We start from the raw sequence: 21,170 nt of genomic DNA, 5'->3' as shown, positions 1-21,170 counted from the left end.
CCCATCAACTGGCTTTTCGTTTTCAAAACGAATTTAGCAGTGCACTGTATTGCATAACTCTTATTTATTTATTTTTTTTAAATTATGTCCTTTCAAATAACCTGCCATGTTGTCGCAAACTGTCCCACATTTTATTGGGGCGTGCTTTACGAAAAAAATAGGTCAGACTCGGGGAGGAGTCGGGGTTTGTGATGGGTGAAAGGGAAAAGTTCAGAGGTCACAATTTTGTTGTCTTTGTTTAAAGGAGTGGAGCTCGATCTCACATCACTCTTCCCTCTTCCCCGAGTCCTTTCTAAACTCTCCCCCGGGTTTCTACCCTCCCGAACCTCTCCCCTTCTACCCTTACAACCCCAACCCTCCCCCCGATCACCTATCAGCGCACGAGTCAGGTGAGTTTGATTTCGCTGTTTGCTCTTTTTATATTTGTTATTATGATCAGAAGTCGCGGAAAGAAATCGCGCCCAGCAGTTAGCCGCGGTTCGCTCTGCGTGCTAACAGGCCGCGTGATGATGAGCACGCAGTCTCCGTGCTGACTGAGCTCAATAGCTTGGCTAGCCAAGGGGGAAGTTTTATTTTAATGTCTCCTTTATGGGCATGTTTTATCATCTTTATCGCCTACACTTGATTAAAACTGGACCAATCTACCTCGCTATGAAGACCACCGATAACTAGCCAGCTGTTTTGTAACGTTGACAAATTAAGCTAGCTAACTAGCTAGCTAAGTAACGCACGCATGCTCCATTCATTTTTCCAGCTCGACCACAATGCTAAGTGGCTAACAGGTTCACAACTAGTTTTTAATAGTTAAATGATTTGAGTTTAACTAAAACAACACGGCCAAAGTGTGCCACTAAATGTCTTGTTTTTTACACGGAAAATTGTTGTGTGCGTGTTTTATGAAATTTAGGTCCGGTTCGTGACGAGCGTGTCCGCATGTTTGTTGATAAACTTGCATAGCTAATGATTAAGGCATCGTTAGCGTATAAGCTATATGTGTTTTAGTTAACATCGAGGCCTTTCCAGCGCCTGTTTAGAGTCACATAAGCAGCATTCAGATAGTTGGAAGTAAATTCACCTACCCTGGAGAATCTAGTAAAAGTCCTTGGCCATATTTGTCTGATTCATCTTAGTACGCATCAGTATTCATAAGCATTAAGGTTAGCATATGCTATCTCCCAAATTTATTGTGGACTATTTTTTCGAATCCTCTAAAGTCACGAAGTGGAATTAGTCTTTTTTTAAATGTCACACAAACACAATATGTTTGGAACTGTTTTATCAGGCCGTATTCATTCAGCCAACAGATTCGTGAAATTTCAATTTCAAAATTTAATGTTGTGAGTTGGTATAATTAGTAAGATAATTGCTTAGTAAGATGGGTGAATGGGATCTACGGGCCTTCAACATTCAATAGCGAAATACTTGGTGTGCTTATTTACCAGCATCTTGGAACAGTATTTTAGATTATATTTGTCTCATTTAATGAATGGCGGCTCACTCTACACCATATTTCTAGTTTAATGTGTGCATATTTTTCTGTGTTCCTTAGATCCATCTCAGTGACCAAAGACCTCAGTTCTGTACTGACCTGCAGTTGCAGTCATGGACTCCGGTGTGATTGAAGGCGGGCTCAATGTCACCCTTACCATTAGGCTGCTCATGCATGGGAAGGTGAGGTCATCCATTGACAGCTTGTGTCTGCATTTGATAGTGTATGACGTTTTATTTATGAAAATTAAGCCTCCCCCTGAGATATACTGAAGGCAGGGACATTAGTAGGATGACTAGGGATATTGCCTCAGTGTTACAATCCTGCATACCAAAATAAGTGTTTTCACTTATGACTCAGCTTTAGTTTCTACCTTTAAAATCTCCTGTTTAAGTGTTTGCTGAAATGATATTACACAAATATATTCATGGCATCACTGTCCAATGTATTAAAATCTAAAATCGGTAAACAGAATATGCTAATTTCACTAATCGATCTGGCTTTATGACAGTGCAAAAGCCACACGTGGCATCTCTTGGGTCCCAGAGTAGCCTGTTTGTTTGTTGTTGTTTTTTTTAATTTATTTAGTTTTTAAATGGTGGTTTAAAATGTTGGTATGTCATGTCAACAAGGAAGACAAAAAGATTTTCCAAAAACTTTATGCTACCACATTTGTGTGTGTTTGCATTGGTATTTGGCTTGGCAAAGCGAAGGATTATGGATATGCCTATGCAGACATGCTTGCTTGCAGTCCTTGAAAAACCAGCAGCATGTAGCGGGATGGTTGTGATGATATGCGTAGGTTGAACGTGTTATGTTCTGACTTGGGTCTTCTCCTGCAGGCTGAAAAAACCCAACGACAGCAGACACAAGAATAGCCCGCAGGCCGGTTGTTCCAAATATTTTTAACATTGCCACCTGGTGACAGTAAACGCCTACAACATGTAGATGATGGTCTGCAAAGCTGCGCCTATGCTCTGCATGGGGCCAACTCGCAGTCGGCTCCTTAACTTATAGCATCTTACCGCAGCCTGGAGAAGTGTAAGAAACCCACAGATGCTGTGTGCTAGTTTGCCTCCTGGATCTCATTTGTTGAGTATGTGGAGACAGACCGGACATACAAATGTGGATGTTCATGATGGATCAGGCCAAATGTTCTAAAGACGATTAGATGAAGGAGTTTTAATGATCAGCAGGAGATTAATGAAAAATCCATCGTTATTTAATGACTGTGACAACTGAGGATTTAATAAAGGAATGAAAGTAATAACTTTTTGTGTCTCTAAATTTATTTATTTTTAATTCCCTATAAGCTAAGCAGACCGTGTCTTGGGAGCTTTGAAACTCTGGTAATAAAAGGCAAATTCAAGCTAATAACATGTGATCTTTCCTTTTTTAGGAAGTTGGAAGCATTATTGGGAAGGTAAGATGCTGTTTAAATGAACAATTTTCATTTTCAGTCATCGAAGATCTGTTTTTAAGTTATACTAAATTTGTCTTTATTGTCTCCAAATAGAAAGGTGAATCTGTGAAGAAGATGAGAGAAGAGGTGAGGTGTTTTACACACAGCTTCTTTTTTTGTATATAGTAGCAAACAGTAATATGTAAAGTTATACTTACTAACAGGCTACAAAAGGCTCCAGATCACTCATTTTATTCTTTACTTTTCTTTGTAGAGCGGAGCTCGCATCAACATCTCAGAGGGCAATTGTCCTGAGAGGATCATTACATTGGCAGGTCCAACCACTGCCATATTTAAAGCATTCTCCATGATCATTGAAAAGTTGGAAGAGGTAGATTCCATTTTTTCCTGACCTCAGAGAGGAAGAAAGCGACGACTAGTCCAGTCAGAATGTGAATGAACCCAAATGTTTTGTTTTTTTGTTGATCAGGATATCAGCAGCTCGATGACAAACAGCACAGCTACCAGCAAGCCCCCGGTCACCCTACGCATTGTGGTGCCTGCCAGCCAGTGTGGTTCGCTTATTGGAAAAGGTGGATGCAAGATCAAGGAAATTCGAGAGGTGTGCACTACAAAAACTGTGTTCTCTTCAACCTCAGCCAACTGTCACCTTTCTGCTTTAGGTTATAAGGCAACACTTGTCTCTGCATCTCACTTTCTTTCATTTGTGTATTTCAGTCAACCGGTGCTCAGGTACAAGTGGCTGGAGACATGCTCCCCAACTCCACGGAGCGTGCCATCACCATTGCTGGCACTCCCCAGTCGATAATTGAGTGCGTCAAGCAGATCTGTGTGGTCATGCTTGAGGTAAGCAGTGAAGCAGATGAAGTGGCTGTTCGTCGTCGTTTCAGATATATGATCTCTCGGCTTTTCAGCAGCTGTTTATTAGGCTCAGACAAGAGTTTATGGTTTGAGCTGATATTATTGTATATATAAAAACACAGATACTGTTACACTGCAGCTGTGTTTAATCTGTATTAATGATTATATAAACAGATGTAAAACATTATGATAAAATGGATATCAGTGTATTAACAGATCCTTTGTCTTTTGTACAGTCTCCCCCTAAGGGGGTCACTATCCCCTACAGACCCAAGCCTTCAGGATCACCCGTCATCTTTGCAGGCGGACAGGTACATGCGATACTTTGGAGGGAATCAGTAGATGCCAGAGTTTGGGTTTTTTGTGTGTGTGTGAGATATTTGACTATGGATTTTGTTACATACCGTACTTGGAAAACCTGATTTGTGATGAAAAGATACTTAAGTCAGAAGAAGATGAAAGGGGAAAGATCATGAAAGCAGGTAAAAGAGCAGCTCGGATGGATTTAGGTTAGACAACGGTATCTGCTAATTTTAATTTTTTTTTCTTTCTTTTTTTTTTTTAAAGCCATACACAGCAGACCTAGAATAAAAGATTTTTGTTTCAGAGCCTTGAATTTCCTCCCATTTCCATGGAGCTTTTCATTGTTTTGAGCATCAGGTTTCAGAAGTGAGGTGGTCTATTTCCTACTAATGTTGGTCTGAACCAAAATGCTTTCTGGTGCTTGTTGGCCTAACATTAAAGCTCTTTTTTATCCTTCTAAACACCTTTTTTTTTTTTTTTTTTTACATTTCTTTTGATAAAAAAAAAATCTCTCCTTTGATTTTCTGTAATTCTCCTGTAACGCCTCTAAATATTTCCTTTTTTCCTAGAAATGTGGAGACTTTGGACAAGGAATCTATTTTGATCACTTTGATACTTATTTTAATATTATCCCTTTGGCTTTCCCTGACTTAATGCAAGCAATCTTATAGCTTGGTCTTGTTTGATGATAAAAATCTTGAAACAGAACACATTAAATCTTCTAGGTTTACTTATCGACCTGTTAGGAGATTTGCAAAGCCTCCTTTTTTGAATTCTTCTTCTTTCTGTTTTTTCCTAATATTTATTCTGTACTCATTCCCAAAACCTGCTGGCTGAGTAGTACTGGGTCATAATTGTCCTACCATAACATGTAACATGCCTAACCAACACACTGATTCATGCGTGTTGTTAGTAACTGCGACTTTATGATGGGGAAGAGATATTGATGAGCTAATTAACCTTCCTGTCGTCAAAGTGTGACTGCAGTAGTTATATTTAGTTCCATCTCTAGATGGATATCTGGAAATGAATGTTCATGATTTGTTTCACATTCAGTTGTGAGCAGGAACAGTCTGTGTGGACTGAAAAAGGAGGATTGCATTTAGCAGAAGGCCCAGAAAATTGGCTCTTTCCCACAGCAGACTCTGTGACAAGTTCCCAGATTGGGTTTGGTGACGCTAGACGATGAAAGGTTCTGTTGGCTTTTCAGGCCGCAAACGAGGCTTTGATGTGTTTTGAGAGAGATTTGCTTACCAAGAGTGTTGTTGCTGGAGAAATGAGCTGCCCAACAAAATCAGATGTGAGGCCTATGAAAGCTTTGTTTTCATTTGTTTCAGGCATATGCCGTACAAGGACAGCACGCAATTCCACAGCCAGATGTAAGTGCAGTAGATATTTTTATATGACCCCCCCCCCCCCCCCCCCACCCACCCATAATTACAATATGTACAGCTGCCCACCCGCCCCCACCACATTTTACAGCCTGTAATTGTAGCTGAACCTGCCCCTGTTTTTTATTTTACCTTACGCTGACATACTATTGTTAGTGTTATTCTATGTAGTTCATACATTCACTGGTGATAGTTGTTCTTTAGACAGACGTTTGTTTGTTGGTCCAGACTCTCCACTGTTGCATGAATTGTAAACTGTTCCTGCTGCTCACTTTTCTGTCTTTTCCCTTTTGTGCTGTCTTGTTTCACATGTCTGCTTCATTAATCTGTCCTAGATAAACGTACTGTTCTCTCCTTTCTCCCCCTTCATAATTACTTTCTACAATGGCCACTTGTCGCTTGATTCAATTAATCTTTCTCTCTCTTTTTTTTAATGAGTTCCATCAGGAGCATTGGATGTGATAGACTGTGTATAATTAGTCATACCTGCCACTGACTATTGGCATCAGCGCAGGGAGGTACCAGCCAGAGACAAAATAAAGACTTGTAACACTTATACAGTTTAATTATGCTTGATGATGATTATTATTATTATTATTACATAATGAGTTAGTCATTGCTCACTCTGGCAGTTTTGGCTCATACGCACATAATCGCTTCCTTAGAAGTTCCTGTGCTGCTGGTACAGAGTCATGCTAAGATTGTCAGTTTATGTTCAGGTGTGTACTGTTGCTGGTTAGGAAATCACCTGCATATTGGGAACTTCGTCCCTTGTGTAGTGTGACTTTGTCCTGACCCTGAAGACTGCGAGAAAGCTTTACCAAGACATGCAGCCTGCTCCTTGGAGGAATACCTATGCGGTACCTTACATAGACAAGCCATAATTCACATTGTCAGACACCAGTGAGCTATGTAGTAAACCTATGAAGGATTAGAGGTCCTCACATCACAAAATTAAGTGATTTGTGTGAAATCTCCTTGTAATCTTTGTGTATCTGTCTTTACTGATTGTGATTCTCGTTCTGTTTTTTCCCCCCCTCCTCTTCCTGTGTTTTCCATTTCCTCCGTCTCTCTCCCTGCCTTCTCTCTCACTCTCACAGTCTTCCTCTGCTGCTATCTCTCCACAGCTCACCAAGCTTCACCAGCTGGCTATGCAGCAGAGCCCGTTCCCCATTGCACCGAGCAACCAGGGATTCACTGGTATGCAGCGCCGCAACGCCCACGGGCTTTGAATGCAACATTTTAACTGCTCAGTCTTTAAAATTCCCAGGTTTACAGATCAAACACAGAACGTGACAAAACGCACGTTCACACATCCTGCACTGCTAAACTAGATGTAATGACAGCTGCTGGTGGTTGTGATGACACACTGAACACACTGAGGGCATTTCTCACATGTTTACAGAAAAGCAGCTGACGTGTGGAAAGCCCCGTGTGGTCTTTTGTTATTTTCTAATCAAACATCTTAATTTTTTGCCTGTTAACAAATCGTTTCGATCTTGAGTCAGTGTGAGTTGACTGTGTCAGTAACGTAGTATAATTAGCTAATGAGTTCATTTCAAATTGATTTTGGTGACTTAAAAATGATCATAATTACAATTTTACCTGCTTTATGCTTCATGTATCTTAAGGACCTTCTCTTTATGGTTCGTTTAAAGCACTTTCATGTTTTCTTTGTCAGGGATGGATGCTTCTGCTCAAACCAGTTCCCATGAGATGACCATTCCAAATGATGTAAGTCCTTCAGGAAGTGAATTTCATCCCAAACACTATTAAAAAATAACACTGCATGTTGGTCAGTGGAAGCATCATTGGTTGTGTCTGAAGACTAGAAAGACTTTTTCACACATTATCTTTAAATTTTTATTATTTTTTTCATTTCTCAAATGCAGCAACCCGCAGTAAATGGTCCTGCTCAGGCTCATTTTTACTGTTGTTAGGGCTGATGGAGTTGCCTGGGTAGTTCGGGCAGGGTTTGCATATGACACCCACTTGCTGTGGGTTAGAAATCTACATTTCATGTTAGATGTACCAGAAACCTCCTGACCACCTGGACACAAAGTTTAAGAATTAGGACTTTTAGTCATGTGAACAAGGAGAATATCACAGGACTCTATGCTTTCCTGTGAAAACACCCTTACAGCTTCCATGGGAATTAAGAGGCTGAGGAGCAGCCAGTAGCTGATAATCAAAGTGTCAAGCATGAGTCTACCATGAACTCGTGTGAATACCGAAGTATTCTAGAGTCAAATGTTGAGGCCGTCTGTCTGACGGATAAAGCTTTGCCAAATGTGCTTCGTACAAGCACGGCAGTAAATCTACAACAAGAATGGCTGAAAAAGAAAAGAATTGGTGTGCAGTGGCTCAGAGTTTAGATGTCAATCTGTTGTGGCAGCACCTTAAGAAACTTAGGAATTGCCATAAACTTTGATTAACTGAAGCCACGTTGTAAAAAAGAGCAGGCCAAAAGGCACAGATGAAGTCATAAAGAGAGCGACTGCTTCCAGGTTACTGCTGCTAAAAGTGGTTCAGTGAGCTACTGAGTCATCGGTTGTACTGGGTCCCCCCCCCCCCAAAACAGGACTGCAAAGAGTACTTTGAAAACTATTTTCACATGACTCTGTATCTTTTGCTACCCCTGCATTGATTTAAATCATGCATTTATTACAGATTTAAATCCCACAGAATTTTAGTGGGGCCCAGTGCTTCATCTGTGGAGGATTTTTCTTCTTGTTAGTCATGCTGTTTAAGAGTGAGCAGGCCCTGCTTAGACGCACATACGCATAATCGCAGCGATCAGTCATCTGTATCTCTCTCTCTCTTTTTTTTTTTTTTTTCCCTCCACTAGCTTATTGGGTGCATCATTGGCCGCCAGGGAGCCAAGATCAACGAGATCAGGCAAATGTCAGGTGCCCAGATCAAGATTGCAAATCCAGTGGATGGATCGACCGACCGCCAGGTTACCATCACAGGCTCGCCTGCCAGCATTAGTCTGGCGGAGTACCTCATCAACGCCAGGTGAGATAATAAAGAAAAGAACTTTAACTCTAGATGGGTAATTGATTCAGTCATGGGGTTAGTTTCAGCTTAAGTCAACTTATTTGTCTGCACCGGGGTGGTTTACTTGAAATTGCAGGGGCTAGATGTAAAAGTCGGGTCACGTGGGCGTGCCTGAAAGATTATTTTCTGTTTAAATGTAATCTTTCAGCACGTTTCACTCCACTAATGCCGCACAGCTGCAGTAATTACTGAAAAGCTTTATTTACTTTGTCACACAGATAGCTCGACTGCATCCACCCTTACTCTTTGGATTTATGTGCAGATGATTGATTGTAGCGATTACTGGCTTTTCTTTTAACTCCTAACCATCACTGTGGTGTTTGCTAGCTCTCTGTCAGTCTGCACTTGTGTCGGTTTCTTTTTTCTGTCCTCCCACACTGATCCATCACTAGATATGTTATTTATTTTTCCTTGCTGATTTGTAACTGATGCTTTCTGTCTCGTGTTTTGGTCACATCCCTGAGTGATTTTCCCCCTACACCCTACCCCCATCCCTCCTCCTGCCCCTATCCCCCCCACCCATTGCTCACCAGCCTGCCCTGTGACCCATCCCGACTGTGTTGTCCCTCTCTCCTTGTCTCTCTTTCTACAGTGTAGAGTCCTCTAAACCTCCTCCCTCCTCCTCCTTGAACCCTGAACAGACCAGCCTGTGCCCTCCCTCCACCTCTACTACTACTACTACTACCACCACTACTACTACTACCACCACCACCTCCTCTGCTGCTACCTCCTCCTTCTCTTCTTCTTCCTCCTCCTCTTCCTCCTGTGTGGTGCCCCCCACAGCCTCCATTCCTCTGTCCTTGTTGGCTCCAGGGCCGCCTCCTCCCTCCTCCTCTTCCTCCTCCTCTACCTCCTCCACCGATTCCCTGCTCCCCAGCTCTCCTGCCTGTGTGTCGAGTCTCCTCAGTCTCAAGCCCCTCCCTCTCCTGGCCCTCCATGTTGTCAGCGGGGCCAGTAACCCTGCACACCCAATTCCCACTGAGCCCAAAATTGCCTCAGAGCTGGGCTCCAAGTCTAAAAGGCGAAGGCTCTCCCCTTACTAACCGAGGAAACATAAGTCATCTACTACTGAAGTACCGACAATGCTCCTTATTGTCCGTACCTGCACTTGCTTTTGTATCTGGCTGTGCCATGCCACGCTTACTACCGAACAGCCCATTGTTACAAAGCCAGAAAGATGGTCGACGACGCCATATTTCTAAGATAGATAATCTGTAGCTTGACTTCACTCGTCTGCTAAAGAAATGACATGTTGAGTGCATTATATTTTTGAACAACTTTGAACTTAGCATGGACAGGGAATTATTTCACTGATTAACTGAAGCATTTCTCTCTTTGTGTAAGCTCTGCTCAGGTAGCGGCTCTCTTTAAGATGTCACATTGTATTTATGAGAAGTTTTCTTGTAGTGAATTTTAAGTGACTGTTGTTAGCTGTTGTAATGGATTGCATCTTGATGACTTTATTATTATTATTATTATTATTATTTTTGCTTATGTAAGAAATTAATTCAAAGTACCCTCAGGTATCAAAGCCACCAAATCATCCTTTTGTCATGTTGGTACAAATACAAAAACGTCCATCTGCTTTAGCTTAAAGCAGCTGATTTAGCAAATCATGAAAGGAATAATTTGATCTTTTAGGGAATATCTGGTCACCTTCTTGCAAAGAGTTGGATGAGAAGACCTAGCCCTCTCATTAATCTTGTATGAAGCACACTCTGTAGCCAAGAGTTCCTTAGACTATTTTATCTCATGGTAGAAATGACAAGCCCGACTCTACATAAATGAACAGCCTAGTTCATTAGCTGGTTTTTAAGAAAGGAAATTCACCAATATGTAAATATTAGTTCCATAGCTGTGATATTTGCAGACGATATTGTGATCTGTAGGCAGATTCGGTGGAGGTGTGAACTGTGCAGAAGAGGAATGAAAGTCGGTAAAAGCAAGACGGACATGTAGTGAAGGTAGATGAGTTTAAATACCCGGGGTCATCCATCCAAAGCAACAGACGAGGGAGGTGAAGAAGAGAGTGCAGGCGGGGTGGAGATGAGTGATGAAAGAATAGCAGCAAGCGTGAACGAGAAGGGTTAGAAGGCGGTAGTGAGGCCTGCTGCGATGTATGGTTTGGAGATGTTGAAGATGGAGCTGCCATAAAAGAGGGAGACTACAACGAGGATTCATGGATGTAGTGAAGGATGACATGCAGAGGCTCGGTGAGGATCCCAGGGATAGGGTAAGATGGAGGCAGATGATCGATTGCATCCGAAAGAAGACTTCAGCTTCATAACGTGAAGTGTCACTGCTTTCCTTTGTCACACAGAGCTGTAAACGAGTAGCTTCGGGTTTTAGAACAATAAGGCATTAGGCAGGCTTTGATCTCGTCGGCTAGTCTGCAGACTCGGTCTTCAGGGGCAGCCGCAAATTATTCAGGGCTTCCGCTGTAGCCACATGGGCCAGATAGCAGATAACAGTTATCCGGTTCAGCATTTCCAGTTCTGTGTGCCTGTAATTGTTTACAAGTGCAGATGCATTTTCGACTCCAGGCCTCGAGGGCCGGTGTCCCTGCAGGTTTTAGATGTGTCCTTGATCCATCACAGCTGATTTAAATGGCTAAATTTCCTCCTCAATATTTCTTGAAGTTCTCCAAATGCCTGGTAATGAACTAATCATTTGACTCAGGGTGTTATCTAAAACCTGCAGGACTCCAGCTGTTAAGGCCTGGAGTTGACCTGACGTTGAATTGGCTGTTTACATTACATTTAGGGAAAAGCAGTCCTCCTCTTTCTCTTCATAGAGACTATTTGCATGCATCCACAGCCTGTGCAGAGTTTGTTTGGCTTGTGAAACTTGGGTTATGAGGGCATCTGAGTTTTCAGATAGCGCCCTTCATATATTCTTCACTGTGATGTGGTGGTTGCAGAGAGTCGGGCTTGCGGTTTCCTCTCGGTTGCAGTTTTTGTGCTGTGCAGAGTTTCATTTAACCTAGAAGGGCTGTATCAAGTGGCACCAGAGTGAATCATCTCATCCAACTCTTGACCAGTTCTTTAATGCGGCTCCATTTGCAAACCAGTAAGTTTGATCAGCTGTTGGTTAAGAGACCCTCTCACTGGCAGCAGGAGCTCAAACTGAACATCTAATTTTTGTTTTTCTACGTATAATCATAATTTTCCTGCTAAATGAATCCAGATGATTTTATCATAGTAATATATATATATATATATAAATGTACATAATGATATTGTTGTTTATCTTGTCTGTCTGATTGCATGCCTTACTCTCTCCCTCCCTGCTCTCTGGGTGTCTCTTTCTGTTTCTCCAGGCTTTCCTCTGAGGCCACTGGACTGGCAGCCAACTGATAAGACACTGCATCTGCACTAAATCTCACTTTTATATCATCGGCTATGATTAAGCAGTCAATGCAACTATCCAAGTTAAGAGTTTATATATTATACTGCCTCTTCCTCATTTAAAAAAAAAAAAAAAAACAAAAGCAAAAAAAATTATGTCAACCGCCACTGATTTGATCCACTGAGTTCATTATTTATTTTCTTTGTTTTGGTTTTAGTCATACAAAGCAAATGATTAGGTTTTAAATTCCCTTTTTGGAGTCCAGTCAGAGGTTTTAATGATTTGTTGTTTAGGCATTTTTCTTTTCTTGATGGATATCTCGCTCTTTCCATTTCTTTCTTTGCCATCAGAGACATGAGTTGGAAAAACTCTGAATAGACATAGATTTAGTTCTGTACAGTCAGCTTTTTTTTTTTTTTTTCTTTAAAAAGGAAAAGACAAAAAAGGAAAAATAAAAAAGTATCAAAAATAAGAATAGAGTGACTGTTTTATTCTGTGTTTATATACGCCCCACTCCTTTTTTTTTTTAAATTGTTTTTCTCCTCCCCTCTCTGAGATCCACCTGTCAGTTTGTCCATTTAATACCTGTACTTACTTGCTTCAGATATACACAGCATTCTCCCCCTTTGTCACTGTTTCAATTGAAGTGCTTGTAACATGGATTGCACTTGTGTCACTGACGAGAACACGTAGCTGTACATGCACCGTCACAAATTATATTTGGTTATTTAGTAAATGTTCTAACACTCAGATGAATTTATCCAGATAATTTAAAGTGTGTATGACTCCGCATGTCACGTTTCTTCCCTTTTACATGTCATTCCTAAACCTTCCCGCTCCTGTCCTGAGATCATGTGTTGATATTTTGCTGGGATGGGAGGTTTTGTTTTGTTTTTTTTGGGGATTTGGGGTCGGCTTTAGGGATTGGAAGCAGAGGGTTCTCCTCGCTTTTTTTGTAAAGACTGATTATATACTAAAAGTTGGAATATTTGTTTTAAATGGAGGAAATATTTTTTTTTCTTAACTACCAAAGTAGGGTGGTGGGAGGGGGGGTGAACTCCTGGATACTGATCTGTTAAATGTAATGAGGCTAAGAAGTGAAATCACTGATGCTCTGGAAGTAGAAAAGGTTGTGCGTTAACACTAGTTTCCTGCTCTTTGCTCTGCTCAAGAATTTATTTTTTATTTGCAGGAAAGGAAAAACTTTTGTGCACGTTTATTTCTTTTCCTTTGAGACTGTAGATCTGGGTGCCACGTTGTTTAAAAAGAATACAGAAATAAAGATGTGAAATGCTTAAACCACAAACCCTCTCGCGAGTTTTGTCATCGTGTGAAAGGAGAGTGAAACCACATGTTTGGTTTACAAGTTTGAATTTATTTTTAACGGCATTTCATTTTTTTTCTTTTTTTAAATATAGTTACGATAATGCAGTATAAAATGCCAACATTTAACAGGGTTGCTTTCAGTGAGCATCATGGGAAACATGAGTACCTCCACGATTGGACAATAGAGGGCAGTAGTCTTGCTTTTTGGCAACATTTTAATCCTGCAGGAGGATTTCTAGCTTCAAACCTTGGGGGCCACAATCTGTAAAATCTTTCTACAAATATAAACTGCAAAAGATAACCTGTCTCTTTCTTTCTTTTCAAAGATGAACAAAATAAGCTGCCTTTTTGTATTTTTAGCTTATAGAGTGTGACCTGATCAGTCATGGATTCATGGAATAACGTGATGTGCTGTTGTACGGTCAGATTCAGGCGCACATTAAGGACATTTGCCAAGGAGAACAAACACAAACAAGGGTTTTAGGTGTCACAGTTTATGACGCAGCCCTTACAAGAGTGAAAAATAACCATTGGATGGCGACGTTTTCAGCCGGCGAGGCCGATGATTATGTTGAGAGTAGACTATAAATAAAATTGGCCAAATTAAGTAGGCATGAAAATGGCAACGTCTGGGTCCAAAATGTTCACATTTTAAAGAGATAAATGTTGAGATGTAATGTTTCTGCCAGAGATGAATCAGTTACTGGACACAAACGGGTTTTTGCATAAATGATTTTCGGCTTCTAAAATTACCACGCTGTAGGATCTGTATTGGCGTTTCTTGTGCCTTCAGTTACTCGGTACTGGAGGGTGTAAATTTCTGCAGATGTTCTCATGTTAGAGCCGAGACACAGTTTGACTTCAGTAAGGTGTCCCTACTATTTCACTCGCATGCTTTTTCTCAATGCTATAAACGGGGGAATATGTTTTAAAATGACCTTGCATTTTTAAATACAGTAAACACGTGCGATAAGTATTTTTAAAAAAGCTCATCTGTCCTAAAAGAACCCGGCTGTGAGACCAGAGCAGACATATTGCTTTTCCTTGTTCACATGTTTGTTCCTCCTTTTCCTGTTTGGATGCTCGGACATGAACAGCAGCTACAGTACATTCTACTACCGAGAGCTTCAAATAAAATAGTTCCACCTAATTAGAAACATCAGCACCTTAAATTATACAATCTCACATTTTAAAAATTTGTTCATTTTACATCCCATATTTACACCGATATTAAAAACAGAAGTAGAAAATGGAAACGTAATCTATGACACGATTTATAAATAAAAATGTAAACGGCACAAAAAGATGTAAACATTGTTTTCTTTCTAATAAATTAAACAGTGCATAAGTTGTTGTTTTTTTTAAAGACGACAAGTCAGAAGATTTCATAAATTATAAGTAAAAAGAGCGACACTGGTCGTCTCCAGTGATCGTGACATTTAAATAGTTTCATGATCATTTTCATTAGGACAAAAATAAAAAACGGACATGAATTATGATGGAGGACATGAAAACAACATGACAACAGACGGTGCAGACGTCGCCTCTTTGATCGAAGCTTGTGTCGCTGAGGTGTCATTTGATGCGATTTCAGAGAACAAAAGGTGCTGTCACATCGCCGTGCTGCATTCATCTCCAAAGGAAATGCGACTTTCCTTTTTTTTTTTTTTGTTTCCTTAACCAGGATATGTGGTTAAGAACACATTGCTCAATTTCCTGCCTCTCTGCGATGTCCCTGATAATGACTCAGAGTTTCTAAGAGTGAAGGAGGTATTGAGAGGCCAGGTCTGCAGGTGGTGGAGTGGGTTAGAGGTGCCCGGTTTTCACCAGTTGGCTGGAGGTTGACTGGGGTCTGCAGTGCACGAATGGTCCAGTTCTGCACTGTCACAGTCGGAGTCATCATACAGGCCCTGGTTTGGAGGAAAATCAGGAGTCAGAAAATGAACAGATTATAGAAGGATAATTTATCATCTTCTTGCCAGAAAAGATGTTTGTGTATCTGGCAGATATCAGACCTCTATACTACATTTCACTCTTTCTGCCTTACCTCATAATTGGGGTCATTTGAGGCGAGCTGCGTCTTGACTTGTTGCAGAATGGCTTCTTTTTCAGACAGACCATCGGAGCCCAGCTGAGTCGGGTCAGACGGGTCAGCAGGAATCTCCGAGCCCTGAGACAGCAGGTCGTCGCTCTTGTCATCCAGTCGCTCGTCTGTGTTGGTGCTGACCACGTCGGGCGTACCGCTGTGGGAGTGGTCAGTAGTGTTGCCCTCCTCACCGTCCGAAACCGATAGGTTCTCTGAGCTAAAGGTCGACAGGGACTGGCATTTGGTGATGCTCACAGGCCGCCTGAAAGGGTACGCAATATGAGAATACGCATTTTAATGAAAATCCGCAAGTATGTTAGTGACCATGGCTAAAGGATAGTACATACAGATATTGATACACAACAAGCAGCGGTATGAAAATGCACTAAGTACCGTCTCCTCGGCAACTCCACTTCACTGTCCACTTCTCCTTCCTCTTCCTCTGATGACACTCCACGTCTCTGTGGAGAAAAAGCATTTTCCAATGTGCTGTAATTAGACTTAATTGAGCTGAGATGTCTGATAAGTCTGAGAATAGATAAAACAATCTCACGCTATTCGGCTAGAACACATAAAACAGACTTTTGAAGGTGCAACCACGTGAGCAGTCAGTGCACAAGAACCAATAACTGACTCCAAATTCATTGGACCGTAATCCCACTGAATTTTTTACTTTTTACTAAGGTTCGAGTTTTTTGTGTTAGTTGTGTTTATCTAAATGAGTTGCACCTAATGGAAAGAAGGAAGTTGCGCTCATTAACGAATATATCTAATCAGCCAATCACATGGCAGCAGCTCGGGGCATTCGGGCCTGTCCAGATGACTTGCCGAAGTTCAAACAGCATCATGTGACTTAAGTGACACGGTTTGAATGTGACACGGTTGTTGGTGCCACACGGGCTGATCTAAGTATTTCAGAAACTGCTGATTTACAGCGATTTTTCTGCACAATCATCTCTCTGCTTCAACCTGATAGGAAGGCAACAGTATCTCAAATATCCACTTGTTACAACCAAGCCATGCAGAAGAGCATCTCTGAATGCACACCACATCAATCCTGGAAGCAGAAGACCACACCATGTGCTAACTCCTGTCCACTGAGATCAGGAAACCGAGGCTGTGATTTGCACACATTCACCAAAAATGGAAAATAGAAGATTGAAAAAAAATGCTCCCACGCCTCAATTTCTGCTGCAATATTTGGATGGTAATGTCAGAATTTAGTGTAAACAACATGAAAGCTTGGATTCATCCCATGTTTACTGATCAAGCAAAAGCAGGATGGGGTGGGAGATATTTTCTGGGCACATATTGGACCCCTTGTACCAACTGAACATCGTTTCAAACCCACAGCATACCCGAGTATTGTTCCTGATCATGACCACATCCTCTGATGGCTGATGGCAAGCTTACGCACCATGTCACAAAGCTCAAATCATCTCAAACTGGTTTTTTAGACATAACAATGAGTTTTACTGTACTCAAATGGGCTTCACAGTCACCAGATCTCAATCTAATAGGCGGTGAAAGGGGGGATTTGGGATGTGCAACCGATAAACCTGCAGTAATTGTGATGCTATCATGTCAATATGGACCAAATCTCTGATCAGTGTTTACAACACATTATTGAATGTATTGCAAAGGACAAAGAAACCTAATCCAAGACTAGAAAGAGGTACCTAATAAAGTGTCCGGTGACTGTATATTGAGCAAAGTAAGGGGAGACACTGTAGCTGAATAAAGAAGAAATTTAAACCAACAGATATTAATGTGAAACCTCAAGTTTTTTCCTGATGTAGTGTTCATGTACATAAATTCAAGTTTTCGGTATTCAAACGCATCTCTTTTCATCACTCAGTAAATCAGAAAATACTACACAGTGGTCCCTTGTTTATCGTGGGAGTTACGTTCTTAAAATAACACGCGATAAGTGAAATCCGCGAAGTAGCCAACTTTATATTTTTACAATTATAGATGTTTTAAGGCTGTAAAACCCCTCACGACACACTTTATAAACTTTTCTCAGACAGGCATAAACATTTTCACACTTTTCTCTCTTGTTGAGATTGTTGTGTTCGTTGGGAAGAAAACTTACAAACATACAGTGCAGCACTTCAGAGTCACACTGCTAGCAAGCAAAGATTTATGTAAATTTGACAAGCTGAACGCATCCTGTACAGGAGGCATGGCACGAGATTGACAATGGACAATCAGGATGCAGAATACAATGCGCTGTAAAAAAAAAAAAAGCATCCAAAAGTGCACAAGAGAAAAAAAAATCAACGAAAACAGCAAGACCGCGAAAGGTGAACTCCTATAATTATAATTCTGAATAGATTAAAGAGCCCTTTGATACAATATGGACAGAAATACTGATATATGTTGGTGTACGTCTGTGCTATTTAGGTTGAGATTTATGGCTCCGAGCTTCAGACAGAAATATGTTGACATACAAGCTGTATTAAATTCTCACCTGACTGCGTGTGACTGCTGCCCTGTAGAGCAGTGCTGAAGGCGTAAGCCGTTGACTTCTGGGCGAGCGTGTAATCACCGTCCCTTCCTCCTTCTCCTCACCTTCGTGGGTGACACGAGTGTTCCCGAGTGCGGACGCCCTGCCCGCCGCTGCTCCTCTGCCACAAGGGGAGTCAGGGCTACTGGAAAAAGGAATAGATGCCGCGTCTTCGCTCGGTGTATCACTGCGTGGAGGCGTTTCTGCCAAGTCATCCCCGCCTACACCCACATCAGGGCCCCGCTCTGGCCCATCAGTCCTTCTGCTCTCTTCCAGCCCAGCTGAGGCGCTCTGACTGCCCGCTCTGTCCAGCCCTGATCTCACCTGGCCTTTCCTCCTGCCCTCGACCTCCAGAGTGGTAGAAATAAGATCGGGGCTGGAGGAGGACATCTTTTTGAGTAGAAGGTCATGCTGTAAGCCCCTGAGGGCTGCGCTGGGGTCTAGACGGTGCTTGCTGGGAACAGACGAGGTTGCATTGATCATTGCTAAAGACGAGGACAGAGTGGCTTTCAGCTGAGCCAGGTCGCCACTGCTGCCTTTTCCAGCCTTTCTGTAGCGAGGTTTTCCTCGGCGTGAGCGACCGGGGGAGGTAGAGCCCTTGTTGGGGATTGTGACCTGGGTCATGGATGAGTCCAGCTTAGGGAGGATGACCTCTGACTTTAGTAAGTCTGGCCTGGAAAGGACAAACACAGACGAATGTTATTAGCAAATTATTGCTATATAAACTACAGGACGAGACATCTTCCTTGTCACCTCACCTCTTGCTGTGCGAGGGCAGTTTCTGAGGTACATTACGTTTCTTCATGAGCTTCTCCATGGAATTGGAGGAGGCTGACTGTCTGGTACTGTGGTGCTTGAAGCAGCCTGGGTACTTCTTGTCCAGTGACTGCTCCCTCCTAATGTTTAAACACAAAGTCAATACCCCTTTAATGGATGTCACTGAGCATAAGAGAGCGGCCTATGACATGCAATAGCCTCGTATGACTATATATGTAATGGCCACTTATGTCACATTTCAGATTCACTTTTCCGTCTTTTATTTACTTCACCGATGCTGATGTATTAAAAAGCTTTTAGGGTATTTTAATAAGTGAAGCCATCAATTTCTTTATATATAATTACTTTATATTCAGTCTGTGCCCTCTACTTTAAAAAATATGGCGTTTTGACATCAGAGGATTTTTTCTGATACACCCTGTAGTCTGCAAAAAGAAAAATTTAAGTTTGTCTTCATACTTAAGCAGCTCCTTCTCTTTGATCTCCAGCTGCAGCATGATAGCATTCAGTTCCATGTAGAGGTTATTGGCTCTCTCCAGCTTCCTCTCGTAGTGTTCTCGGATGTCCAGTGCATGTCTGCGAGGGGAAGAAAGTAGGGGAAGGCTATAAATAGGCAATACTGATACTTACCTACTACACCTAGTATATAGAAACTGATTATTTGCTCTACATTTTGGATTTACATTCTGTTTTCCATTAATCAACCTTTGCTGCTTTCAATATCACTTCCACTTTAATACAGGCTGTGATGTTCACATAAATCCACTATAGCATTAGTTCAGCCACAGTCCCAAATCAGCTAATACCCGTCTCCACATTCAGTTGGCAAATATCATAGAGGGTGTATTCTCACTTGTTAAGCATCTGCAAGCCACTTTACAACCCACCTGTACCCCAGCTCTTGCTTTTCCTGTTGTTTCTGAATTAAAGGCATATCTGCAGTCAGTAAAGTTCACTCTGTTCAGTTCCTACTGCTCTGTCTGCCTCCAGCTTTCCATGTGTTTACACGAAAAACGGTGAAGTTGAAGCCCAGAGCTGCACTGCCAAATATAAACTAATACAGATGATAATATCAATCTTACTGAGGTATATCTTACCTCAGTTCTTCCCTGCGCCGTTTTATCAGCTCCTCGTCCAGCCGGTGAAGACACGTGCCCTCGGACTTAATCTTCTCAAAATGATGTCTCACCTCATCTCTCCACTCCGCCTGGCAGAACACACAAAACACCACATATCCATCAGAACGAGTGCAAGTGCAAATGAACAGTTTATAACATCAGGTAGAAAAACATCCTTGTCAACCTGATAAAATGCTGCACTTGCTATTAAATTTAAAATATACATGCATGTACAGACATTCAAAAACCCAGAGCCACCTTTATTAATAAAGTCACCAGAGGTCAGCAGCCTGTAGTAGAACAGTGGGGTGATCAAACATGCTTCATTGCACATTCACATTTTTTTCCTTTCTTTCTGTTTTTTTTAACTGTTGCATTTATTAGATTTGCACACTTGGAAGATGAAACAGTTCCTGTTTGTCACTGAGATAATTTATATGACTCAAGTTTATGAGTCATGAAAATGAGCTTAATGAAAAATGATTTCAATGCTATGAGTAAACCCAACCTTGATCTTCTACCAAAAAACCCTCATAATTTGCACAGCGACTCGTGTATATATCACTGAGACAAAATCCATTAGGCTATCAGATGATAATCAGTACTGATGGAGCAAAACTGAACAAGAATTGACATGAAAGGCAAAAAACCCCAAACCCCCCCCCACCACAAAAAAATGCAGTACACACTTTTTTTTTGTACACAGTGCAGGATGACAGCTGTTATCTGATACCTGTCATATCAAAGGACAAGGGAAGTCAGATTTATGAGTGTGTGTGTGTACATGCACGTGCATGTGTGTGTATATCTGTGCATAAAGGATGCTCTTCTTATTAAGCTAATGGACTCTCTGCAGTCTCCTGTCTCCAGTCCCCCTCTTTCTCCTCTCTCTCCTTGCTCTCAGCTCCCTACCATTAAACCAATCAATACACTCCAGCAGCAAATACTTCTTTCTAACGTCACAAGAAAAATCCATTATGGGGCAGAGAGGGAGAAACTGCAGAGGGCTGCAGGGGGGGGAAGGGGGACAGGGAGAAATAAAGGATCAAGGATAAGTGGAGAAAATGAAAGAGGTTTATGTTTTGCACCATGAGATATAACCAGAGGGAGAAGCAGTGGATTACTCTAAAAAGGGACAGAAAATCTTATTTATTTTGTGAGTCTGTGTGCACAAGCGTGTCTCATAATTATACATGCTTGAGTTATAAATGGATCCGCATGGCTGAGCAACAACATATCTTCCACACAATTATACATCTGTGATTCTCCTTCATCCAGTTTCGTTTGCAGAGGTCGAATATGTTTGTCGTATCCTTGCGTCTCCACGCGCACTCAGAGGCAGACACCCGGTGCTACTGAATTACACTGTGATATCACGAAGACAGTAAAATGTTTTCTTTATTCCCTGTTACATGCGAGTCCTGATCTACGGTCAGAGACTGAGGAACTCACAATAATATGTTGTGAATGAGAGGACAG

General features: G+C 41.6%; 2 protein-coding genes across 8 annotated transcripts in view; one reads left to right on the top strand and one right to left on the bottom strand.

Moving 5' to 3' along the window:
* The first annotated feature begins 113 nt into the window (after positions 1–113).
* On the top strand, positions 114–13,181 carry pcbp2 (poly(rC) binding protein 2). Of its 5 annotated transcripts, none has more exons than XM_026166742.1 (13): positions 115–389; positions 1,550–1,671; positions 2,889–2,912; positions 3,006–3,038; positions 3,166–3,282; positions 3,382–3,513; positions 3,630–3,758; positions 4,010–4,084; positions 5,414–5,455; positions 6,595–6,667; positions 7,149–7,201; positions 8,316–8,485; positions 9,120–11,112. In XM_026166742.1, exons 2-13 carry the CDS (start codon positions 1,603–1,605, stop codon positions 9,568–9,570), a joined length of 1,368 nt encoding a protein of 455 aa, XP_026022527.1. In that variant the 5' UTR covers positions 115–389; positions 1,550–1,602; the 3' UTR covers positions 9,571–11,112. The 5 variants fall into 5 exon arrangements, with proteins under 5 accessions (XP_026022528.1, XP_026022527.1, XP_026022526.1 ...); XM_026166741.1 differs by having other exon boundaries at positions 6,568–6,667; XM_026166745.1 differs by lacking the exon at positions 9,120–11,112 and adding an exon at positions 11,847–13,181 and having other exon boundaries at positions 131–389.
* Positions 13,182–14,521: 1,340 nt separating this feature from the next.
* map3k12 (mitogen-activated protein kinase kinase kinase 12) overlaps positions 14,522–21,170 on the bottom strand; it is a 28,624-nt gene continuing 21,975 nt past the window's right edge. For all 3 annotated transcript variants that reach the window (XM_026166739.1, XM_026166737.1, XM_026166738.1), the window contains 7 exons: positions 19,671–19,780; positions 19,033–19,149; positions 18,555–18,692; positions 17,761–18,469; positions 15,681–15,748; positions 15,249–15,549; positions 14,522–15,111 (listed from right to left, as the gene is read on the bottom strand). In XM_026166739.1, the coding sequence (XP_026022524.1) occupies positions 15,025–15,111; positions 15,249–15,549; positions 15,681–15,748; positions 17,761–18,469; positions 18,555–18,692; positions 19,033–19,149; positions 19,671–19,780 (1,530 nt within the window). In that variant the 3' untranslated portion in view covers positions 14,522–15,024. The remainder of the gene's footprint in view (positions 15,112–15,248; positions 15,550–15,680; positions 15,749–17,760; positions 18,470–18,554; positions 18,693–19,032; positions 19,150–19,670; positions 19,781–21,170) is intronic.

This window comes from Astatotilapia calliptera, chromosome 5 (genome assembly GCF_900246225.1).
Source record: "Astatotilapia calliptera chromosome 5, fAstCal1.2, whole genome shotgun sequence".
Lineage (NCBI taxonomy): Eukaryota > Metazoa > Chordata > Actinopteri > Cichliformes > Cichlidae > Astatotilapia > Astatotilapia calliptera.
This window is presented reverse-complemented; position numbering and strand designations above follow the sequence as displayed.